The following is a 23,679-nucleotide window of genomic DNA, read 5'->3' as shown; positions in this document are numbered from 1 at the left end:
ATAAAAGTGCGTTGCTTGTGTCCTGTTCTAATGGACTCCTTAAAACAGTGTGCAGTTCTGGCACAGATCTGAAGAGGTGTGCAGCACTGCCACCTAGTGGAGGCTGTCATTCAGCTCCATCTCCTTTTCTGCCCAGCATTACATCAGTGCTAAATGGATAACATTTCAAGGTGGCATTAACTTAAGACATGCCTATTAGTTGCTTTGAGCTGCCAGTATGGTCATGTTACTTGTGTTTAATACTACAGCTGTCTCACACTATTGTCGTTTGTGTGAAACGGGGAACTCCAGTGTAAATCTGATAAGTTGTTCTTAACCTTAATACGAGCATGCAAGTTCTGTCATGTCTCTGATGAAAATGGATAATTCTGGATTGATGGGTACTCAAAGCTGCAACACCCACAGACAAACACTCTCGGGCTGCACACTTCCTCTCACTTACAAATGTTACAGTAGCAGGTAAAGCAAACAGTAAACTCATAATAAATGTGTGTAAAGATACAATTTGTGACAGCAGTATGTCCCAGATAATGTGTGTGTGTTTTGCAGAAAGGAAATATTGATAGTCAGTGATATTGGGGATAGTGGGGATTCAAAGGGAGGGTTGATATTGTGATATTGTAAGTAGATTGGGGATATTGAGAATGAGAGTTTGCAATATTTTGATATTAAAAGTGGAGTGGGGATATTGAGCATGAGGTTTGCAGATCTGTCACTGTAAGTGGAGTGGGGATGTTGTGATGTTCAAGGAGAGGTGCATTCTGGGAGCTATAGTTGTTTTTTGTGTTTTGCAGCAGCCAGTTCCACTACCGGCCCTGACCTGCAGGCTGCAGACAGGGAGGCCCCCAGGGGCCCCAATAAGAGCCCTTCCACCTGGTCCATCGAGGAGGTGATGCAGTTTGTGCGGGACGCCGACCCGCTGGCGCTGGGCCCTCATGCCGAGCTTTTCAGAAAACACGTGAGTCTGCCGTCGCACACCTCCTTGTCGCAAAGACACCCTACACTGTGCTTCGTCTGCTCTCCGACTCTCCAGCGCTAAGCTACTTCTGCTTTCGTCCTCTTTAACTCTATACTGCATCTCCTCTCTAACCCTATACTGCTTCTCCTCTCCCTCCCTCTAACCCTACACTGTGTTGTCTCTCCAATCCTACACTGCGTCTCTGCTCTAACCTTACATTGCTTCACCTGCCACTCCCTCCAACTCTATATTGCATGTCCTTTCTAACACTACGCTGCGTCTCCACATAACTCTGCCCCTGTCCTCTCTCCCTCTCCCCTGGGCCTGTACATCCCAGTGTTCCCCTCCCGGGCCCAGCTCTGTGGTGGTTAGCTCGTTAGCACTGGCAGCCATGCCCCTGCCCTGCGCGGCAGCTGAAGCTAGCTGCTTTACAGCTCCTCTCCCTGGTTTGTGTACAGCTCTGCTGGGGGAGGAAGTGGCTTCGGAGCCGCGGGTCTGTGTTTAGATTTGCCCTGGCAGGATCGCGTTTGTCTTCCCCAGACAGAGCCCTGCTCCTGGGGAACATCACGCCCCGCGCCGCGAGCAGACACTGTCTGATTAGCGTCAGAGAGCTTCCACCAGCCTCCCTCACATCGCAGCCACAAGGCCAGCCCTCAGTGCAAACACAGAGCAAAGAATGTCAAACAGTTCCCCCTGTCCGCCTCCCATAAAAATGCCTCTTCAACCTGCTCCTGAATTCCACCGCTATCTGTTTCATTGGAGGAAAAAAATTGCTATCTTTGCAGCTTCGTGCCTGCCTATTAAAAACATTACACTTGTGAACATTGCCTGGGTGTTTTGTTGAAGGTTCGGCAGAGCGCCGATACACTGTCACTGTCTCTCTCTGGTTTTGGGGGCGGGGCTGTAACGTGATGTCACTGTGTGTGTGCAGGAGATCGACGGCAAGGCGCTGATGCTGCTGAGGAGTGACATGATCATGAAGTACATGGGGCTGAAGCTGGGCCCCGCCCTCAAGCTGTGCTACCACATCGAGAGGCTGAAACAGCTCAAGCACTAGCGGGAAAGCACGCCCAACCCCCGGACACTAAGAGGGCGGAAACTGGGCCAGCAGCTCTCGTAGGATCCACCCACGCCCACCCCCACCCTCAGGAGGCCCTCTGTGAAACCCTTCTCTTTAACTCCACCAGGGGGCGTTCTCAGCGATCTGAGGCTGCAGCGGACACTGGAACCTGTGCTCCGCCCCGGTGTCTCTCGCGCTAATAACCCGAGACTCGTATTTATATACTGCCACAGTACCTCATCTTCTCATCAGCAAGAAAAACGAAGAGTTTTCAGAATAACAGTGTCAACTCAGCTGAATCCCAAAGGATGTCCTGTCTACTGTTTACATGGCATAAAACACAGTACATGCACGCAGACTTTTCATGACTTTTTTTTTTTTTTTTTAACAAAAACAAACTTTTGGCTCGTGTATACATTGGAGCCCCAAAGATGAAGATCATTTTTCCACTGAGTGTATTATTCCATCAAATTATAGGGTCTTCTTTTTATTGACATTTCTGTTTTTTCTGTCCTTTAGATTTTAAAATCCAGTTAAAAATGCTTATTTACAGTGGTGTAGAACTTTCATATAACAGACACAAACAAAAGATAAATCCACAGTTTTTTTCTGTCTTTTTGTCCAGACTGCTGGATAGTCTCCAACTCCGAGTGTGTGAGAGGACTTCTTACACTGCTGGTTTAACCTTCTCTGAACAGTGTAACCTGTTCAGGAAGGTCATTATCTCAACAGTATGGCCGTACACTGGGAGAGACAGATGTTCAGTCCGTCTTGTGTACTCCTGTTTATTCTTTCCATGGGACGCCTTACCTGGAGTAATGATTGTGCTACATTTCTACAGTGACTTTTTAAAACGATAACAGACTTTTTTTGTTGTAACGAATATGTTGTATTGGACTATGACTGGAATTATTGCTTTTTGTCAAAACAAGTGACAGGTCACATATTGTAGAATGAGACATACTTTATACATATGTACAAAAACATAGAGAATGCTTGGTTTTTTTGACCAGAGTTTTGTATGTACAAAAATGAAAAAAAAAAGTACTGCTTTCTCTCTTTCATGTAGGATCTCTCAGATCATATCGCGAGAAGCTCCATGGTACGGGGCCGCATATTGATTACGTTTGTAGATTTGACCGAAGTGTATTTTCACCCACTCTTTCTTATGATTTGAAAATGACGATGAGCTAAACCGACAGACCATCCCACTGCTGCCTAATTGAGTTGCTACACACTGCTATATTTATGTACCGGACGATGTTTGGAATTTAATGTTCGGAGAGAGAGACTCGCGTTCGCTGCACGCGTACGTCCGGGTCCGCACGGCTGTAGCGGAGACGGATGTCAGAGCCACGTCAGCCGCGAAATCTCGGGAGGATGAAGCGTTTTATCCCGCGGTCCTCGGTGTCAACTTCTCTGACCGTCGCAGCGAGATCCCGACGGGGTTGCAAGACGAATGCAGAGGGCCTGTTATTTATTGTTGTCTTCGTTTTAAAAGTATGTGTGTTTAGAAAGCTCAGGTTATCCGATCTAATTTCACTGTCTGTTTGCATGCCTTGAACTTTTGTCGGTACACCCTGCCTATCAGCCCTGTAAGTGGTTTAGATTAAGGATCCTGTTTTCTTGGGTAAATAACAGATCGATGCTTTAAGATGGTAAATATCAACTGATTTTAAAGCAGATGACACCCCCCCCCCCAAAGACATTGATGAGCATTTCAAAACATCCAGTTACTGTCTGCACAGTGAGGAGCTTGTAGACAAAGAAGTTATTCAGTACAGTCCCTCTGGCTGCATGGTGTTCTGACATCAGCTGTTGTGAAGGCCAATTGTGACATCATCTCTGATGCCACAGTTTGTGAAGGAGTGTGTGTAGGGAGCTGAGTGCCTGTGACTGGCACTGATAAGGTGCAGGACTTCTTGACCGACCGTGTCTCCAAGCGGCTCTGTGCGATAGCAGCCCCCCCTTTTCTACCAAACTGTTTTTCAATTTTGAAACACAAATAAGGTAACAGCAGTTATTGAGTTACATGTTGTCCCTTTTGTTATACTTGTTCTTGGAGGGGGGGGGGGGGGAGTTTGTAAGTGCATTATTTCTAATTTGGATTCAAAATCGAGTTTTACCCAGAATGCAACAGTCAAGATGTGGAGCACACAACCACGACAGCCTTTCCCCTTGCAGTATGTCTCTGTATTTGTTCCGTTCTGTGTGAGGCTAACATGTTCCACTCCATGTCCTGCACCTGTCTCAATCCGCTCGCGCCTCCAGATTCTCTCATGATAACTTTTGATTATCGCAACGTAGCGTTGATTTTAATCATACATATCAGGGACAGGAATGTACAATTTTTTGTTGGAAAGTATATTAAACCGATCATATGTATATACAAAATAGAAAATTGGTTCATTTTGTTCAGGGGTGGGGGGTGGGGGGATGGAGCTGTAGACTGTGTTTCTTACTGCCTTTTATACTTCAGTGCTTTTAGTTCGAAACAGGATATTCCTCAAAGTTACTTGACGGAAATTGCTATGCGTTATTTGATATTCCTCAGGTTTACTTACTCGTTTCCTAGGGCGGATTTTTTGTAAAGTAGCGTTTTCCGTTAAATGTGATGACACCTAAGTTTGACTGTGTTCTGCTCACCCTTTGACCTTTTGTGCGGATGTTACGTTTTAAGCTCTGTTGTGCCATAAATTAGACAAACACAATGTATACATAGTGCTTTTAAACTCTTCTCAATATCTCCCAAGTACTTGAAAAAATAAAACACTTGTATCATAGGTATATGCATACACACACGCGTATCTCGAAAGGTTTGTCAAAGCAATGAAAATATTTTGTCTCCATTTACATCTTGTATTTCTATAAAATTGACAAAAATACACCCTGTCTGTTCTTTGTTTCATAATAATGCCTGTGTCGAGTTTTCTGTTATAATTTCAGTTTGCACACCTATGCACTCTAATACTCTCCCTTCAGCAGTCCTTAAATTCAAGTGATTTAAGCCAACATAAGCCTTTTTTACTATTATTAAATACAACATTCAAACATCTCTACAGAAAATAGCTAGCTGCATGCAGGCCTAACTGTACCATGCCCCCTTTTCTGTACCTTGCATATTCTTGGGTGTGTCTGCGTCCCTTTTATTATATGCATGGCAGACACCCATAGCATGTGAATTATGTCACATGCGTTTTACACATCCATTTGTACAGATTGATATGCCCTGAAGCAACTCTGGTTAAAAAGCTTGCTCTAGAGTACAACAGTGGAGCCCCACTTGGGAAGCAATGCTACAACCTTTTGGTTACAGATCCAGCCCTGTAAGCATTGCTGTGTTGCGTTGTTTTGGTAGTATTGAATTTCACTCCACTTTGCCTTACAATAATATGCCACGAAAGGCATTTCACAATTTAAAAGCCACTCATTCTGACAGATGTGACAGTCAGTTTTGAAAGTATTGTTATTTTTACAACATTAGCTTAAATATTAACAGGCCTGGATTATAAAGTGACACCCCGCCTCTATCAAAATGAGATTTTTTATTTTTCAATTACAAAAATGCACACTGATCAAACAAACAAATTGATATTTGCACCATGCATTACAGGAGAGCTAATTTTAAGGATTTTAGGATTGGGAGGATTTTGCACTGAATTTTCACTGAATTCATCAGTGTCTTACCACTACAACAATTGATAAGGAAAAAGAAATCTTTGTGCTTGCAGATGGGAATAATTTTTGGTGGTATGTCTGATTTCAAGCTTTGATTTTTTGATTGCAAATGGTAGCTCTGGCAAATTGCTGAGACCTCCTGTGGTGAGTGAGAAGACTCTATGTAGTGTGTCTACTATCCGTTTGCCGTGGGCGAGCATATCGGAGCATTTTTACTGACACAAGCCTTGCTTTAGAGTTTCACTGCAAGAGTTGATGCTCAGCTACCAAAGTCAGAGTGAAAAATTGGAGACATTAAAAACAACAAGAAAAACGGTGATTTTGGCTGAATGCACTCTATCCTGTCTTTTACCACTTAGTAGTGTTCGCAATTAGCGCTAATCTGTGAATAAGAGGGTGAGCTGCATTATTGAAAGATTTTTGGTAGCCCTTTTCATTAGACCAGTATAATATAGTTCTTCTTAAAAGATATGATGCTGTACAGCCTAACTCATGTCCTCTGATCACTTAATTTTATTTGGAAATATAACTAAATACGTGGTGACAATAAATGACCAAGCAAACAGAATTGTATAACCTTTTTTTATTTTCTCATGTAATTCATCCACCTGCGTTGATTAAAAAATGTGAACCATTATATGCTTCACAGTATAAAATCTCCATCCAGGACTTAAATACCAATGCATACAAAATATCTTTACATGGAAAAAGTAGCAATAACGTTTGTAGCTCGAGCTTTAACATGAGCTACGGTTCAAACATAAATTGCTCTCCACTGAAAATTTCATCTGTGACTTGCATTCACAGCAGTCTAACAGTCTTGCAAATATTTTACATGAATGTGTAGTCTTGCAAGAAAAAGAGACACAAAACACAGCAATTAAATATTTTAAGTTATGCCACTATTGGGAATTCATTTTGTGTATTTATTCTACAATACTCTGACTTTACTACAAGAAAACATTTAAGAGACATTTTTATTTTGAGGATTAATTTTAAATGTTTTTTTTTCCTCTTGAAATAAAGGACTAGACCACTCACACTTAAATGCACTGAAAGCCCGTTTCGCTTTAGGGTACATTTCAAGCTAAATGACATTGTGCCGCAAGACCAGAGCTCAGTTCAGGCAAATACATTAAAAAGGGACCGCATGATACTTCAAACATGTTACCAATTCTTTAAAATGGCTGCTATTGTTGTGTGGACAATGGTGAAAAATGGCACACTTTTCTCTTTGCTATGAGGTGACTGCCTGTCCATAAGAGTTCTAATGCCCTGTCTTGTTAAAGAAACCCAGAAAAAATAATGATGACATGACCCTGGGGCTGTGTGATAATAATATATATTAAAAGATGTGCATGCCTGCAAACATATTTCAGTGATCAGTTTAGATCTGTGTCACATGTTGTTTGGTACCTCTCTGTCTGCAGAGACCCAGCTGTTATAACAGCAATCCCATCTGACAGCATAGAGGATGTGTCCTCCATTCCAAACAGGACATTACAAGTCTATATGGTCCAAACCCAACACATCACTTAATTAATGTAATACAATGGCAAAGGGGGCTGACAGGGCAGAGGTCTTCCTTTATAAAGATGCTGTATGTGTCACTGTGTATGTGTGTGTGTGTGTGTGTGTGTGTGTGTGTGTGTGTGTGTGTGTGCACGCTCTTGTATGTTTGTGTATGAATGTATGTCCCTGTGTGCATTTATATTCATACATGTCTGTGTGTGTGTGTGTGTGTGTGTGTGTGTGTGTGTATGTTTGTGTATGAGTATATGTGCAATGCATGCGTGCATATGCATGCAGTGTGTGCGCTTATGCATCCATGTCTGTGTGTGAGAATGTGTACTGGTAAAAAATGAAACACTAGCCAGATATAATTTACATACTGGATGTTCCCTGTAATCTGTTTAACCAATGAAAATACATTATAAAAATATCTGAAAAAGTACCAGCTGGTATTGCACTCAACAGTAAAATGATTTTATTTTCATTCAAAAAAAAAACCCTTGTGCAATTGCACTGTACAATTTAATAAATTACTACGACAAAAAAGAGACCAATCAATCTGAAATTAAATTACTACTCTAAAGTAGAACACATCTTAAGTCTTTTTCACTTTGTCAAGCCCACTAGCTTCATAGTTTGCATTTGCTACTTGCCAAAGTTTGTTACTATCTTGTTTATTCGTACATATGCATGGGCATATTATAGCTTTCTCAGTATTTCACATCTTTAAAGAGGACTGTAATTTTACCATGGTAAGTTGTCAACTCAACTGGCAAAGTGACACCCCAGTGGAGATAAAAGAAACCAATTCAGATATTTGACTAAAACGCTAAGATTAGGAGCATCTACTTCAACGCAATAACACTTACACGTACAACACACCTCTGACCACAAACATGAACAAGTAAAAATACTCTATGAAAAAGTAACATAATTTAGAAAAAAAAATCACCATTTGGAAGAGCTCACATACATACAAACAGAAGATACAGAGATAGCATAGGCCCTGTATGGGAACAGTACAGCAGGCTGAGGCTGAAAGCGTTCGGCAGGTCGGATCAGTTCATGTGTCACTGTAATCAGACCTCTCAACATTTCCGCTTTTTTTCCCGAGTTTTTGGTTTGTTTCCAGGCTTTGAGAAAGACGACATGCAAAGTCAAGTCCGAACACTGTAAGCTGTAAATAAAAGTCCACAGTGCGTGGCGGTGCCTCTGAGAGCTGAAGGGGAACCGGACGTCTTTTTGCTCTGTGCACTTTGCTCTGTGCGTTTCACACCAAGAGTATCCTCTGTTGCCTCTATCACAAGATGCCACAAGTTTTTCAAAAAGCTCTGTGCGATGAGAGTGCTGTGGGATGCACACATGGGATTTTCTTTAGCCAGTAAATGAAAAGAGAACTATGGACTGACCTTCTGTTGAGGCTGAATCAATGGTAGTCATACCAAAATGACACAAAACCAATCAGCTGCCCCTTGGACATTCTCAGAATTGATCCTTTCTTTAAAATAGCCCTTGATGGTGATTTGGTTGCAATTTTAAGGGGGAGAGAGGCAGGGTGTTTAAAGATATGTCCTCCCTTCATAAACGGATTAAAATTGTGCTTTGAAGACTGTGTGACTAGTGTATCAATCATTCATTATTATTAAAGACAGCACAACTTGAGCTGTGCTAAACCATCATGAACCTGGCTTACAACCTTCATACCAAGAAGATCTGGTCAACAGAATCACATAGAGAAGCCAATTTCGAGTGATACAGCAGGTTTAGTATGTCAAATTCGGTACCCCTAATAAACTGAGTAATCCATACAAAATAGTGAGCTCTGATCACCATGTGCAAGTGATCCCTGGCTGACCTCGGTTTCACCGCCTCATTGTGATTACTCCCCCCGAGCAGTCACTGTACCCCGGGTAGAAAGAAGTTGCCATTTGAAATGTCTACTATTTTTTTCTTAAGGCTAGAGATAAGTACCATAAGTGTCAGTTGAGCAACTGGGTAAATTTCCACAAAATTACACTCATGAATATTAATTTTATGATAAATAAGGGAAAAAGCTATAGCAGTACTTCATGTTCGGGTTCTAACTGAACAAATGCATATTCATGAAAGGGCCAGGAAGCATTCCACAATCCGCAAAGCCTCGCGATGGATCGCCTCGCAGACGCTGTCTGGGTGCAATATTTAAGATCCTCTAATAAATCTTGGTTACTCTGTGACTCAAAGCTGCTTCCTCGTGACTTAATTGATCAAGTGCTTGCCAAGGCAACCAAGGTTATATTGCTTAACCCTTTATCGTTTTGGGGGAGCGGCATAGCATGTGGTTTCTGTTCTGTGTTTTCCACACAGTTTCACGTTCTCCCGTGCACCCACACTGTCATTTTCTGGGGAAAAACGCAGCCAGTCGCTGCTTCTTGATGGGCAGGATGTGAATCTCCTGGGAATTGACCTTCTTTAGCTTTATGGCTCTGTTTTTGGGCGCTTTTTTGAGGGGGTCGCTGGGGTCGCGCTGCTCCGCCTGGGCTTTGCGCTCCAGGCACTGCTGGAGCATGGCCTGCTGGTTGGCGTCCTGCTTGATGGAGAAGTTCTTGGTGGAGACGCCGGAGAGGCCCTTGATCTTTCCGCAGAAGATGGCGGGAACAGCGTCTTTGACGGAGACGATGACCTTGGCTGTCTGCGAGGCGCTGACGATCTCGAAGTTGCCACCGCCGCACTTGGGCTCGCAGCCTGACCGGCCGCCGCCGCTGTCCATCACCCACTTGTGCTGCCGGCTGAACTCCAAGGATGCCAGGCCGTTCAAGAGTTTAGAGTCCAGCTTCTGAGCGCGCTCTATGGGACGGAGGACCTCCAAAGACAAGGCGGTGCCCGCCGTCTCATCCCCTGAACGACAGGCGTGCTCCAGCTCGACCCCCACAGGATCTCTGCTGAGATACGATTGGATGCACGGCTTCCTCACACTGGGCACAGATAGGTCCAGGACGCTGTCTTGTTGAATTGGGATTTCCTGCTTCGTCTGGATTGGCTGGGCTTTCATGGAGAGATCCAGCACTTCTCCACCAGCGACAGGGATAGAGGGTGGAGAATCCAGCTGTGGGATGTGCAGAGTCTCATCCCTGCCATAGGGGTTAGGAGGACTGGGGGGTATCTCCTTGGCATTCGTCTGGGTGCTTTTGCTCAAAGTGCAAACCTGTCTGGGAGGGTCGGTGAAGCCTTTAGACTCCGAGCTTGGTGGGATAGGGATGGGGACAGGAATGGGGACGGGCAGAGGCACAGGAAGGGGGACAATGACTGGATAAGGGACCAGAAGAGTGGCGGGGGGCACCAGGGGGGACAGCAGGGAGCCATAAGGGTGAGGGATTGGGGGCTGGGGGAAGAATGTTGAGGTGAAAGGGTCGGCCGGGGGAGGAGCAGCAGAGTGACAAGAGGAGGCGTTGAGGTTGTTCTGGGAGGGGAACATGTCCTGAAGGATGGCGGCAAAGCCCGGGTTTTGAAGAAGGGGCAGGACTCCCGGCTCCTGGGCCTGCCCGGTGGGCTTCTGGTCCAGGGGCGAGGGCTGACTGAACGACATGGAGGAGTTGTGGCACAGGACATTGTTCTGCAGGGATATTGTGGGACAGGGGGCTCCCTGCGGGAGCACGGGGGAGTTGAGGTGCTGGAACACCTGCTGCTCCAGGACGAGGGGCAAGGAGACAGGGCCTTGGCTGGTCATGAGGTAGGGAGAGCCCCCTGCCTGGTTCACCTGGGGGGCGGTACTCCCGGCCATCTGGAGGTGAATGGGCAGGACCACCGGGCTGTCCCCCAGGCAGATGGGCTGGAGGACGGTGGCAGCCACCTTGAGGGCCACCCCTCCCGGAGACTCGGTGGCGGGACTGACGATGGCGGGGGCTGGGACCGCCACCATGGGGGACAGGGCCTTCTTCATTAGTCCGCTGGAGTTGATGTTCCAGGCCTCGGCTGTGATCAGCTGGGTCATCCCGTTCTCCAGCTTCCCGCTTCCATCGCCATCGCTGCTGCTCAGTGCATTCTGGGGGCCCGCCGCGTCCAGCGGCAGGCTGGGCTGGCCGTCCTTATGCAGGTCGTCCATGGCTTCTTCTCTCTCTCAAAGGCTCCCGCTTCAAGTGCTGATGGACGAGGATCTCATGGTTTCCAGCTCTTTGCTCTCTCTTGAATTCGGGTCACCACTTACAGTTCCTGTGAAATTAAGAAGTGAAAAACAAACTGAAATAATTTCAACAATAATCGACTGCAAAATATAGCATGTAAAAAATCTCAAGGCACTTTAGAGTGAAGGGGTGTGACCTCAACCACCACTAATGAGTAGCATCCACCTAGGGGGTGCACAGCGGCCATTTTGTGCCAGAACACTCACCAGAGAGAGGAAATGATTTCAACCAAATTTCAATCGAACTGGGGAGTGATTAGATGGCCAGACTGGAAGAACCTGTTTGGGAATTTAGCTAAGGAAATTACAGATATTACAAATGTCACATGATCTTTAATGGCCACAGTGAGTCAGGAACCTTATTTGAACATCTCATCTTAAAGAACTGAGCTCAGATATCAATACTGAGGAAGGAAAAGTGACATTTGGAGCCATTTTTCAGAATATCACCCTGCAAATGAGAGGTTCGCCATGCAAAGACATGTGCAAAACCACATCTTGTGATCTTCTTAAGGTAAAGTTATGAAGATAAGGAAAAAAGTACATTTTTATTAGAGGATCCCTCCCACTTTGATTTAATGAAAGACAGTACCTCGAGGACAAATTCACAGGCCTTGACTATGCTTGTGTCTGAAGCGCAATAAATCTTCTTGCTTATTCTCCACGGGCCCATGAAATATTCACTAAGTCTCTTTTAGAGCACAGTAATGCATCGTGATTGGGCTCGCGAGCATGATCATAGAAACAAACACAACACACTAGAGTACCTGCACACTAACTGAAAGTTAGGACAAATAATCTGGACAAAAATAACATAACTCTTTGAAGCCATGCCCATATATTTATTTGCCAGTTCTATTACAGACTTTATTACATTAAGTGTTGGCAGCAAACGAGCGCATTCTGTCTCTGGCAGAGACTTGTGACTGAAAAGGAATCAACAGAAGACCGAGCACGTTGACGCTACGCTAAAACCGTTTCGCTCCGGAGCGTCTTTTCTTCAGGCGAATACCGCACATACCGGAGATCAGTAAACAACGCTGCGACATTCGGGCCAAGAAACCCCCCCCCCCCCCCCCCCCCCCCCAAAAAAAAAAAAACAGGCAACAAAATATTCCCGCGGAGGGGGAGGGTACGAATTCAGAACCAAGGAAAATAGCGCCTGGGCGTAACCACGACAACTAGGCCTTTACGGCCATTTCAACACATTTTGGATCCATTAAAGTGTATCTCCCGTTCTGCAGCCAGCACATACAACACCCACACCACTTCCAGCACTAGCCTTTTCTGACTGGGTTTGTTGAAACAAGCAAAGACAAAAAGTATTACATTTAAAAATTGTTAACTATAATAATTTAAGGAATGGATCTATTTGCAACTCTGCATATGCTAACCTAAGTTTGTTTTTTTGTCAGTCTGCTTAGTGAAAACCATCATTCCCTGAGCATATGCAATGCTATGATACTGTAGGCTTTTCTACAATGACACATAAAACAGTAGGCCAGCTGTGAATCCATCTTCTGTTTTTGAATCAAAAAAGGGAGTCACTTCAAACAGGAACACCATCAGCCCCATAATCAAATAATGATAAAAACATAGCTGCATGCTTGAGTGGCAGAGGCTAATCAGATTTACTAATCTTGCTCAAGGACGGAATTTTGGGCAATTCCATTCCTGGTGAGATTCCAATTTTCCAGAAGAATAAAGGCTCTCCTTGTGACAGGGAGCTGATAGGAGGCATTATGATGGTGGGGAGTCCTTGTGTTATCTTTGTGCGCTCATTTCACCTTGACACAGAGACACAAGGAGAGGGACACAGATAAGGGTGTGTGAAGTCCACCCCCACCTCCGCTCCACCATGACCTCGGACTGTATGCCCGTCCCAATGGAAACACTTTCCACTTTTGGCCCCTGCTAACATGGCACAATTGCAGATGATGAAAAAGATGGAATCACTTGATCACAGCATTCGGGGGGCTGTAAGACTTCGCTCTGCATTTGCATGGAGATGTCTGACTCCTCCCCTTTTCTGCAAGAGACGTTGAGGTAATAAGCCATATGTCACTGCTCAAAGAACCTTTCACTGCTTGAGGAGACTGCAGTGACCTGCGCTCTTGAAAACACAATGCCAGCTTCCTCTTCGTCTAGCTCATGGAGAACGATCTAGTCAGTCCGCTGGCAGGAGCATGTCGAGGGCGTGTTTTTAAACCTCAGATCACAATGGGCTCTTGAGCAAGAAATCCCAAACTCTCGGTGACCCGAGCACCATTTAAGACAAACAATAATGACCGTTTTCATTATTCCTCTCGGCGGAAATGCGACCAAAACGGTCCCAGTCTTGTCAACAGACCCTCGGTTTAAAAATATCTGCTGACCGCAATATTCAAAACAGTTGCGTTTGCTGCATGAAACAGGCTCTTGTGCTACACAATGCCTCACTGTTGGGACTTTAAAGCTGAAGGATGCATTTCATTTACAAACCTGTGTCTAATTTATTATTTTTCTGTTGTGTTACACACTCTTGCCAAGGACTGCAAATGATGTAATCAATAATTAAGCACAAATTTTAAAGCATTCGTTGGAACCTTTGGAAAACAAACACATGCTTTTAATGCCACTAGCACAAATCTGACTTTATTAGTTCAAAATCTACAAACCGGCCTGCCAAGAGCTCTGAAATAAATCTTTAATAAAAAAAAGCCTAAATTATAAACCAGAGTTGGAGAGCAACACAGTCAGCCCTCAGGTCTGGAGTGGAATTACTTTAAAAAACGATACTCTGGCAGACACGTGGCAGTGGAACACTGTGAGCCAGTCCTTCAGATTTTTATCTCTAAAACCAATGCAAATGCACCTGTAACTTTTTGTCAGTTGGTGCACATCAGCTGTGATGGTCTACAGACTTTTAGAATGCAAGAGAGAGCTGTAGATCCTGTCTCTGTATGAAATGTTACAGCCTACCTCATGAGCAGCATAAAGTGAAATACCTTCCCATACACCAGTGATTCAGAGATCAGACATCAGAGGGGAAACATACCAATTTTCTTCTCTTCATAGCAGTTCTAAGTCAATTCCACAGTCTCAGTTTTCCTCAGTACCAAACAATCTCCTTTCACTGATGTTGGGCAGCCTCAAACACAGGCCTAATAATAATTGCCCTAGACACTGTCTCTGTCTGGTCCAGTCCTGATCTGATTCAGGGTGAATACTTGATTAGATTCTTGACCAAAACCAAAATTCCTTTATACCTAGTACTGTATCACAGCGTAATCATATGTGAGATGAAAGCTGTGAGCTGCAAAGCGAGAGAGAATCGTGGTGCTATCAGCACCGGAAGCGGGTTACTGCCTGCAGGCTGACCACATCGGCACTGATGAGGTCCAGGTTGGTGGGAGGCACCCAAACAGGCCTGGGATCTCCCCAACAGAACATCTCTGCAATGGGAGGAGACAGGGCCTCGAAAACATCAGGGCGCGTAAGCGAAATGCAGATGCCACATCTTTGGAAGTCCTGCCTTTTTCCTCTTTCACTCGCCTTCAACAATTATTAATGAAGGCCTGAACCGAACCTACGAAGACGAAGTCCAGGTGGGACTTTATGTAAACACTTAGTTATTAAGTTACCAGACCGCGGCATATCTCTTCTGAGGTGGAAAACAAAACAGAGGCCACTGGTTCTTTCTTCTTCATTTCTTCTTCTTCTTCTTTTTTTTTGTACAGTCCAGCCATTGTTGTCATGACAACGTGGGTCTAATATAACTCTCCGTGGCTGTCACTGGCTGCGGCAGCCATTTTGTACCTGGGAGGTGGCTCCCTGTTTGGGAGTAGCTGCGTGGCTGTCAGAGCAGCCTCTCCCCCTCAGCAGCCCCCTCTCTCTCTCTCTCTCTCTCTTTCTCTTCCTCTCTCTCCCATTCTGTGTTACGCCATGCAATGGCCGCCACAGCGATCTCTGTAAGCCTGCAGGCACACTGCGTGTGGACGAGAGCTGCTGGCGATGGCTTACTGGGCCATCCATAACCAGGCTGCCATGCGTGCCCCAGGCAGTAATGTTACATTACATCAGGAGAGAAAAAAATAGAAAAAAAGAAAAAATAAAAAGAAATGTACTCTTACGTGTCAGGAGGAGGAGCGGCCCGCATAATCAGAGGCTCCAGAAGTCATGTTCGGCATTTCAACAGCCATATGGAATGCCTTCTGCCCAAACCATTGAAAGCTTTATTACACGGCTTTTTTTAACATAATGGCATCCATGTGGCAAGCCATTGTGCAAATAAGGACTGCTGCTTGCTTGCTTGTTTGCTTGCGCTAGTGCTACACGAGTTGTGCTACATCATTCTGTAGGGTGGAGAAGGGCAACCAACGTGGCTGTGACCGATTAGATGAGGATTTTTTTTTTTGGTGGGGGGGGGGGCGCAGGGTGATCATATCGACTGGACCTGAGAGGGGACTGGGAGAGCTGGTTTACACACGTCGTAAGAGAATCCATTAAAGCTGCGTGTATTTATAGCGCGCAGTCTCGGTACTTTTCCCTGGCTCCCTACCAACACAGGCCATCCAGCAGGCTGTATTTATCGCCTCTGCGAGTAGAAGGTGCCTGTGCACTGAGGATAAATGTGCAGTGAGATCATGATAGTAGCCTCACACACACACACACACCCATAACCAAGCACCCTCCTCAGCCCACACACACACATAGACACACAAAGACACACAAGTACTCCCCCTACCACACACACACACCCATACACAAGCACTCCCCCAACCACACACCCAAACACACACACACACAGACAAGCACCCCCTCGCCACACACATACTCCCATACACAAGCACCCCCCCAACCACACACACACACATACACAAGCACCCCCTAACCCCACCCACACAAATACACACACACGCGCACACACATCCAAACACAAGCACAGCGACCCCCCCAATCTCCAAGCCACACACAAATGCATGACCTTGCATGCAGACACACGTAAACACACCCATACAGAGATCCACACATACATACACATACACATACTCTTACTCTCACACACGTGGACACTCTCACCTTGGTATCAGTACTCTTTTTTAGTATTGGATTACACAATAAGACAACACCACACACAGTTAACTAAACTCACTGTAATCTTGTATTATAACAGTGCTGTTCCTCCACTAATCTGAGTATCATGCCAGCATTGATCTATAAACCAAAAGGTAAGCGAAACAGAATTGCGTTAATCACACATTCAGTTCACAAGCCTAATTCAACCACAGCCTGTTAATTTTGTGACACATGCAACATGTAAAAATTGGCAGATATGGCAGAGAGTCCTGGCCACTGACCCTTACAGCAAACCTCCTCAGAGGATCCAGGGGTGAAAGGTCAGGGGTGAATTGCCATGAAGGTCCTCTCCTTAAAGAACAGTTCCATATTAAATAAGCATTTCATGGCTTATCCTCTGTGTGTTCCACACAGCGGAGGGCAATGGGTGGAGTGGGGGCAGGCAAGCGGGGAGGATTCTGGTCTCATTTTAAATGTGAGGATTAGAACTACACCCTGCCTTCCCCCTCTGCTGGATTAACCTTTATGGCTATATCGTTCCGCACTCTGGGCTGACCACTTCTGCTCCATGCCTGGCTGGTTTTCTCCTGTGTGTTTTTTTCAGAGATCATGTGCTTCAGACACTTGACTTGAACAGTCACTAATGAAATAGGATCAAGGTGAAAGGACGAGTGATTTCCAGGCGCAGTGCGGTGCAGTCACGCTTGAACTAAACCCCCCCCCCCCCCCCCCCCAACGCTGTCTGCTGTCACTCTTAGACACTGCTGTACATCTCAGTGAGTATCAGTCTGTAGAAATACACACAACTCTGCATGAGCACTGTTTCAGGCCTCACTCCCATCCCCTTTCCCATCCAGCGTCGTTCCCATCATCCTCTGTCCAACATAAGCCCTATACATACTCGTACCCATACCACAGCTCCAACTGACTACTGCTTGAGGCTCATCTTTTCTCACAGCACCCTAATTTCATACACCTACATGTACATCACCCCATCCGCCCACCAATCAGATGTGCTCTTTCCTCACCCCACCCCTCTGTCCAATCCCTGTCCTTCCCCATGTTCAGCGAATCAGACAAACTCCCCTGTGTTCCCTACCTTTCCCTCCTGGCCACACCCCAGGCCAGCCTCTCTCTGGGTCCTGCCCCGCCTCTCGGTCCAGATCACTTTCAGGTCTCTGCCCTGTCTGTTACGTGCTGATGTTATCAGAAAGATACTTTCATGTTCCCAGTAGAAATCTCTGGCCCCACATCAGTCCAGACCTGTGTGCCCGGGCCGTGCATATTTCTCTCCCTGTGCCAGCAGACTCGAGTTATTGCCCCTTAGCCTTCGTGCTCATGCATGGTGATTACAGCCAAGGCCAGAGACACAGAGGCGGGGGGATGCAGCTAATACAGTGTAATCCAGAGCACTAGCATCCACATTCCATTTACAATAACAGCGTCAAAAAAGCTGCTTTAATTGCTGTGACCCCTTAAAATTTTGTGTGGATTCTCTGTGTCCCCCCCATAACCCCTTGTCCCACTGCATGTAGTCCCATGTCATGTCCTACCCCCTCCCCAGACTCAGACCCTCGATGGAGCAGAGCCCCCCCCCCCCCCACACACACACACACACCTCACCATGGAAAACAATGCAGGAGACTGCAGTTATAAATAACTGCGACATCAACACTGCTTTAATTAAATATGATGTAATATGAGTACGAATGCAGCAGACATCTGAGAGGGGTCTGTTTGTAACAGTCTGCTTGTGTCCTCTATTATCATTACAACAACCCGGTCCATCACCATTCATTACTGTTATTTACTGCCACTGCTAGAACAGGAGGTATGTGAGGTGAACTGTGCCCAGTACGGATGACCGAGCCGGATGGTCTGTGCGGGTTTCCCTTAAGGAGGATGAAGACCTCACAGGACCATTCTGCAAGCCTGAGAGGTCAAGTTTAGGATGGGTTTATCATATCGAATCAATGTGACGGGTCAACCGTGTCAGGGAATTATTTATCAGTTTTTCCAAACTGACCTGGGTTTTCTGTTTTTTTTTTTTTATAATTCCCTCTGGAAAATTCACTATGCTATATGTGCTGTGCTTTGTGACATACTTGATTTTAAAAATGCACTGTAACAAATAAAATTTGATTGGCTGATTGACTGAACATGGCATGACAGTTACCAGGGTGCCTACAACAGCCACGCTCAGTCTCTGTCGTAATATTGTCCATGTTTCACTTTTCTCCTTGTCTGCACACAGCTGTTCTCAGTTCCCATCCCATCCACAAAACACAACACCACCAATGACAAAAAACAGGAAAGTATTTGTAGTACAAATTGCTTTTGTGCTCCACATGCTGCTTCAAACAGCTGTAGGTCCTATAACAGCACTAAAAGTCAGTCAGATTTGAACTAAATGTCAGAGTACTCCTTGCCATCTGGATGATGTTCATAGCCTTATGTATCTGTACTGGACACAGAATCAGGTGCAAACCTGCATTCAGGTCATCCCATGCCAAATCAAGTCATCTTTCTTATTTTGGGGTAACAACACCAGCGCATTTTTGCATTGATGTCAGAGGGCATTTTTCGATATATTGCTAATTGAAGGTTTGTAGATTTAAGACACCTCAACTCCTCACTTACATGTGATGCAGGCACAAACCATAACCATAAAATGGGAACACTTTACATTAAGGTTGGTTAACTTTAACTCATGTATTAATTATAATTCCCACCTTTACCAGTGATGAACTGATGTGTGACGACAGTTTGTTAAGCAGTAACTCATGGTACTTCATTATAAATTCATCCTCTTTCTGCACCTATAGTAAAGCGGCAACCATTCACACATTACTGCCTAATGAATGTCTAATTCACATTAATGTCTAATTAATATGCCAGCTTCTAATGCATTATAATGGGTTAAAGCATCAACCTAGTTTTGTAACATTTGGCATCAAATGTACAGTATTTGTGGCTATCTATTCTTAACCATTTTCTAAGATTACATTAGTCCCATCTCTGTAAATGTATCAATTAATCCTTTATTTGTGATAACTAATACAATAATTCATATTATCTAATGTAAAGTGTTACCAAAAAATCAAAAAGCGTAGCTTGTTTTTAAAAAACATTGATCCTCAGCAAAACCCAAAGGCTTCTGTGGTCACCTCAATGTAATGTGTAGCTGTCCCTCACAGAAGATCACTCCCAGGGAACTGTGAGTGAATGCACCGCACCGCACCACAATGGCTTCAGTAGTTCATCACTTTAATGACGGCAAATGCACTTGTGTTAAAAGGCTAATGCATACGCTAACCTTGTGAGATTGGGGTTTGATGGTCAAGGCAGTGCTTGACTTACTTAGTCCAGCCACTTAAAAAGCTTTCACTGTTAACAAAACCACTAGTGCCAATGAAACCTTCCTAAATCAATATGTGTGTGCATGCGTGTGTATGGGAGAGAAAGAGAGAGAGGGACGGAACGAAACACGTGTTAAAATTCATCGTGACTGTAATGTAGGTTAGTATGTCAATAAATCGCACGCTGACGTGCCAACACAAATAACTGTTATCGACCCACGTGGCTTTTTAAGTTCTTCCGTTGCAAGCGCTTCATGTATCCAAAACCATATGCTACAATGAACTGTAAAACACACACAAACCTATGTGACAGTACGCAGAGAGCTAATTGAGCCAGGGGAGTGAAGTACTGGAGCATCGATCAGGCCCAACTAAAGCCCTACTTCTAATGCGAGCAAATGCAGCCATGAGCAAACCTCACGCCACTAGAAGCATGTGAAGGAAGCTGTGCTGCATGTGTGACGTTGAACACAGTGGGCTTTTTCCCACTGATTTAAACTTCACACCTCTGCCTCAGGGGTTTAGCTCATACTGATAGCTGCTGCCTGTGTCTGTGAGAAGTGGGCAGAGGGGACCTTGTGATTCGTTTCGAGGGCATGACCGCGGCCCTTTTGAGGGCTCATAGTGCTCGCATTGATTCAGTATGATAAATCAGTTTGTTTACTCCTCTGTTCCACGTCCAGGGAAGGCCTGCACTGCAATGCAGCTTTTCAGCAAAGACAAGAATTTATCACTTTTCTGAGGGAGCGGTGTGTTTGTTGGTAAACTTCACTGCTTTGAACTGATGAGGAACAAATCTGAACTCTTCACCTGATGCTCTGTCTAATTTAGGTTTTGTGTACAACAACATCATCTGTGCTTACTTTAACTCAGTCTTAAAAATAAACAAGAAAACCTGCTGTTCCTTTAATGCAAGAGTGTTTGTTCCTCACTCAAGTCTAATATAAAATATCAGAATAGAATATGAATAGAACATGAATAGAATACATAAACAAGGCGATCATAAGGTGAAGCATATATCGGAATAACGATGGAAACAATACAAAGATAGCCTACGGATACAAACTTGTGGCCAAAAGCCAAATAGCTGTTCTGGGAACAGGAAGGAGGACGTATTGCATTTCCAAGAGAGCACAAAAACCTATCTTAATTAAAACTGGGCGGAGGAGTCAATTGTATCCCCCATAACATGGCACTTGGAGCAAATAGCAACCGTGAAATATTCCCATAATTCAATGCGATTTTAATTGTTTGAGAATCACGCCTGCTTTGTAAATTGTGTGGCAGGAGCCCATAACTGTGTTTTGTCCGCCTCAATAGCCCAGCTTCTGGCCAACATAAATAAACAGAACCTATGTGGTAAATTTCAGACATTGAATGGTTCCAGGTACAGTCCAGATTGTAGCTGTGCCACCGCCTAACCCTGGCAGTTAGACGCGCTATAATAGCCTTATTAACGTACGCCTCCGGAGACAGAAATGCCGTGTATCCCTTTTCATGGCACATCCATCTGATTGTGTCCAAAACCTGCTCAAGGGACTTCTACTATTACAGCACAATACGGCAGCTGTTTGGCAACACTGCTGACCCTGAACATAGCAGTTACGGCGTGGAAGTTCACAAAACACAGAAGGTTAAAAAAATGTATCTTGACACTATCTCTTCGTCTGTATGGTTCCATCACCGAGATCTGAGCGATAACGTTGAAATACAACATACAGAGTGTCGGATCTAATTAACAAGGCATTACACTTGACTCGATTTAAACACAGGCAGCGATATATGCACACATAAAACGCGTTCACATATTTAGGAAGCATTTCTTTATGTAAACCACGAGGACAAGCACAATGCATAGAGTGTAGTATTGATGGAGAAATATTATACTGTCTCTTTAAGGACGCTCTCCTTAATGTACAGGAGAATTGTCAACGCACCTGTATCACCACCTTAGCTCTTTAAACCCTTTTTGATCAAATAAAATGCATCATCAATATATTTTCACGGGTGTAGAACTACTACAACAGCTGTACGTCACGGTCATATGCAAGGCGTTGGCATTTGGCCTGCGTAAGGAAAACATAATATTCAAATTCTGCTTCAATGGAACGAGTCGTGAGCAACGCTCTGTAATCCTACAGCAAAACCAGTTAGAATGACTAACGCAAACGTATTCGCAATAATATGAGATTTAAATTGGAAACTATACCTATACGTTTGGAGGAATATATCCCTTACCGTAATATTAGACTCCGGTTGCAGAACAATGCAACATCATGCAAGACGGGCTGCTTTTAATTCGCATCATTTGTGTCTTTTCCTGTGCTAGCGATCCTTCCAGCACCATCATTTTCTTTTTTTTTTCAGACGAGTTATACTCTTGCAGTATTTGCCATTCGGACAATCATCCGTAATGTCGACTTCTCCCCAGAAATATGCGCCCTGATGAAATGTAAAAACAGACGACCGACGGCTGTTAGAAAGAGCTGTGGGTTATATGTACCGCAGTTAAATCACCATCGTCCCGATGATGAAAGCTCGAAACTCGGCTATCACCGCCGAAGGAGGCTGGAGTCCTGTGACAGCAGGCTGCGCGCGCAGCGTCCCAGCCCGAGCCTGTGGTCCTCCCCCTCCCGGCCCGTGGTGCGAGCGTGCGCGCTACAGAGGTAAACCGCTGGTCAAAGCTGCCCGTCACACATCCGACAGACCCTGCCAAGTTCTATATATAGCCCCTTTCCCCCTTTCTAAAAAGTCTATAAAATATAAGCAATTGACTATGTACTCTACGTATTTCATGCGTGAATTTACATTAATGCAGACATTTTAATCCACGTAAGGTCACCACAAAAATGTAATCTGTTCATTAAGTGATAGCATGAGGCGCAGTGCTTACAGCATTGGGACAACGCTGCATTTTACCTTAATCACTCCCATGAAAAACATTTATACAGTGCACCAGCTGTATACATGGGCAGAAATAAAGCATTTGAAGTGTCAAAGTGCCCTAGATTAAAATGTCTGTAAAACAGATATAAATATATATTACTAAAGTGTTACCACTGCTGTTGTTGGTACTAATGCCACTATTATTTAATCATAGTAATGATACAAGGACCATTACTGCTTCCAATAATAGTAGTGGTAGTAGTTGGTATCCACCAAGCATAGTAGTAATAGTAATAATAGCAAATTACTAGTTTATCAAACCACCCAACATCAATATTGGCCCTTGTTTATTATCATTCATAAATACAAATGTAATTCAACCCTTATCAAAACCACATTGCATGTAAAAAACAGCTTGAATGTATCTTTTTAGAAATTACATCTATGTGCCTGTGTTCAGGAATTAACTAAATCAACAAATTTAATATGCAGTTCAGAAAAGGATGTTTTCAGAAGAAGAGTCCAAACACGACTTGCTCGTTCTTCCATGGGAGTTATGGAGCAGAAGGTCTGATCTGTTGGCAGGAGAAATGACTCGCTTTATGAATACCAATGCAATGTGTGACACTTTTGGGACCAAACATGCATCTGGCGTTGGAGCTTAGATGATGTCTGCTGAGGAAATTCGACTCACTTTTAAAGATTTTTATAAGCAATTATACAACCCATTACAACAGAATCGCAAGAATATGGCATCGGTTAAGAACAGAGCGTGCCCGATACCGCCTGGTAGACCGCAAAGCACAACAGACTTCAGCTAACAGGAAGTAGTGCAAACGTCTCTTGGCAGTGAGGTCCACCAGCAAAAATGACTTGAATATTTTAATTTGTTGTGAAATGCTGGCAGAAGAATCAGTGTGGTCTGTTCATGTTTTGCATAAACTGAAATTTAGGAGAACAGCAGCTATATGGACAGCATTCACAGACATTCTGTTATTACTAGATGTTC

At 44.4% G+C, this 23,679-nt stretch overlaps 2 protein-coding genes across 4 annotated transcripts in view; one reads left to right on the top strand and one right to left on the bottom strand.

The window, feature by feature from the left end:
- scml2 (Scm polycomb group protein like 2) overlaps window positions 1-2,438 on the top strand; it is a 37,841-nt gene extending 35,403 nt beyond the window's left edge. Inside the window, exons 14-15 of one of the 2 annotated variants that reach the window (XM_036545146.1) lie at window positions 798-958; window positions 1,890-2,438. In XM_036545146.1, the coding sequence (XP_036401039.1) occupies window positions 798-958; window positions 1,890-2,015 (287 nt within the window). In that variant the 3' untranslated portion in view covers window positions 2,016-2,438. Of the gene's footprint in view, window positions 1-794; window positions 959-1,889 lie in introns of both variants that reach the window. The other variant, XM_036545145.1, reaches the window with a different exon arrangement.
- A 5,780-nt stretch (window positions 2,439-8,218) lies between these two features.
- On the bottom strand, window positions 8,219-22,359 carry si:ch211-161f7.2 (retinoic acid-induced protein 2). Of its 2 annotated transcripts, none has more exons than XM_036545365.1 (2): window positions 22,023-22,359; window positions 8,219-11,396 (listed from the first exon to the last, which is right to left on the bottom strand). In XM_036545365.1, the coding sequence occupies exon 2, from the start codon at window positions 11,287-11,289 to the stop codon at window positions 9,583-9,585; it is 1,707 nt and encodes a 568-aa protein (XP_036401258.1). In that variant the 5' UTR covers window positions 11,290-11,396; window positions 22,023-22,359; the 3' UTR covers window positions 8,219-9,582. The 2 variants fall into 2 exon arrangements, with proteins under 2 accessions (XP_036401258.1, XP_036401259.1); XM_036545366.1 differs by having other exon boundaries at window positions 22,288-22,356.
- Between the last annotated feature and the right edge of the window lie 1,320 nt (window positions 22,360-23,679).

This window comes from Megalops cyprinoides, chromosome 14 (assembly GCF_013368585.1).
Source record: "Megalops cyprinoides isolate fMegCyp1 chromosome 14, fMegCyp1.pri, whole genome shotgun sequence".
Classification (NCBI taxonomy): Eukaryota; Metazoa; Chordata; class Actinopteri; order Elopiformes; family Megalopidae; genus Megalops; species Megalops cyprinoides.
This window is presented reverse-complemented; position numbering and strand designations above follow the sequence as displayed.

What these genes read in the sequence shown, in the direction of transcription:
- si:ch211-161f7.2 (XM_036545365.1), bottom strand. Translation starts at nt 11,289, where the DNA reads ATGGACGACCTGCATAAGGACGGCCAGCCCAGCCTGCCGCTGGACGCG.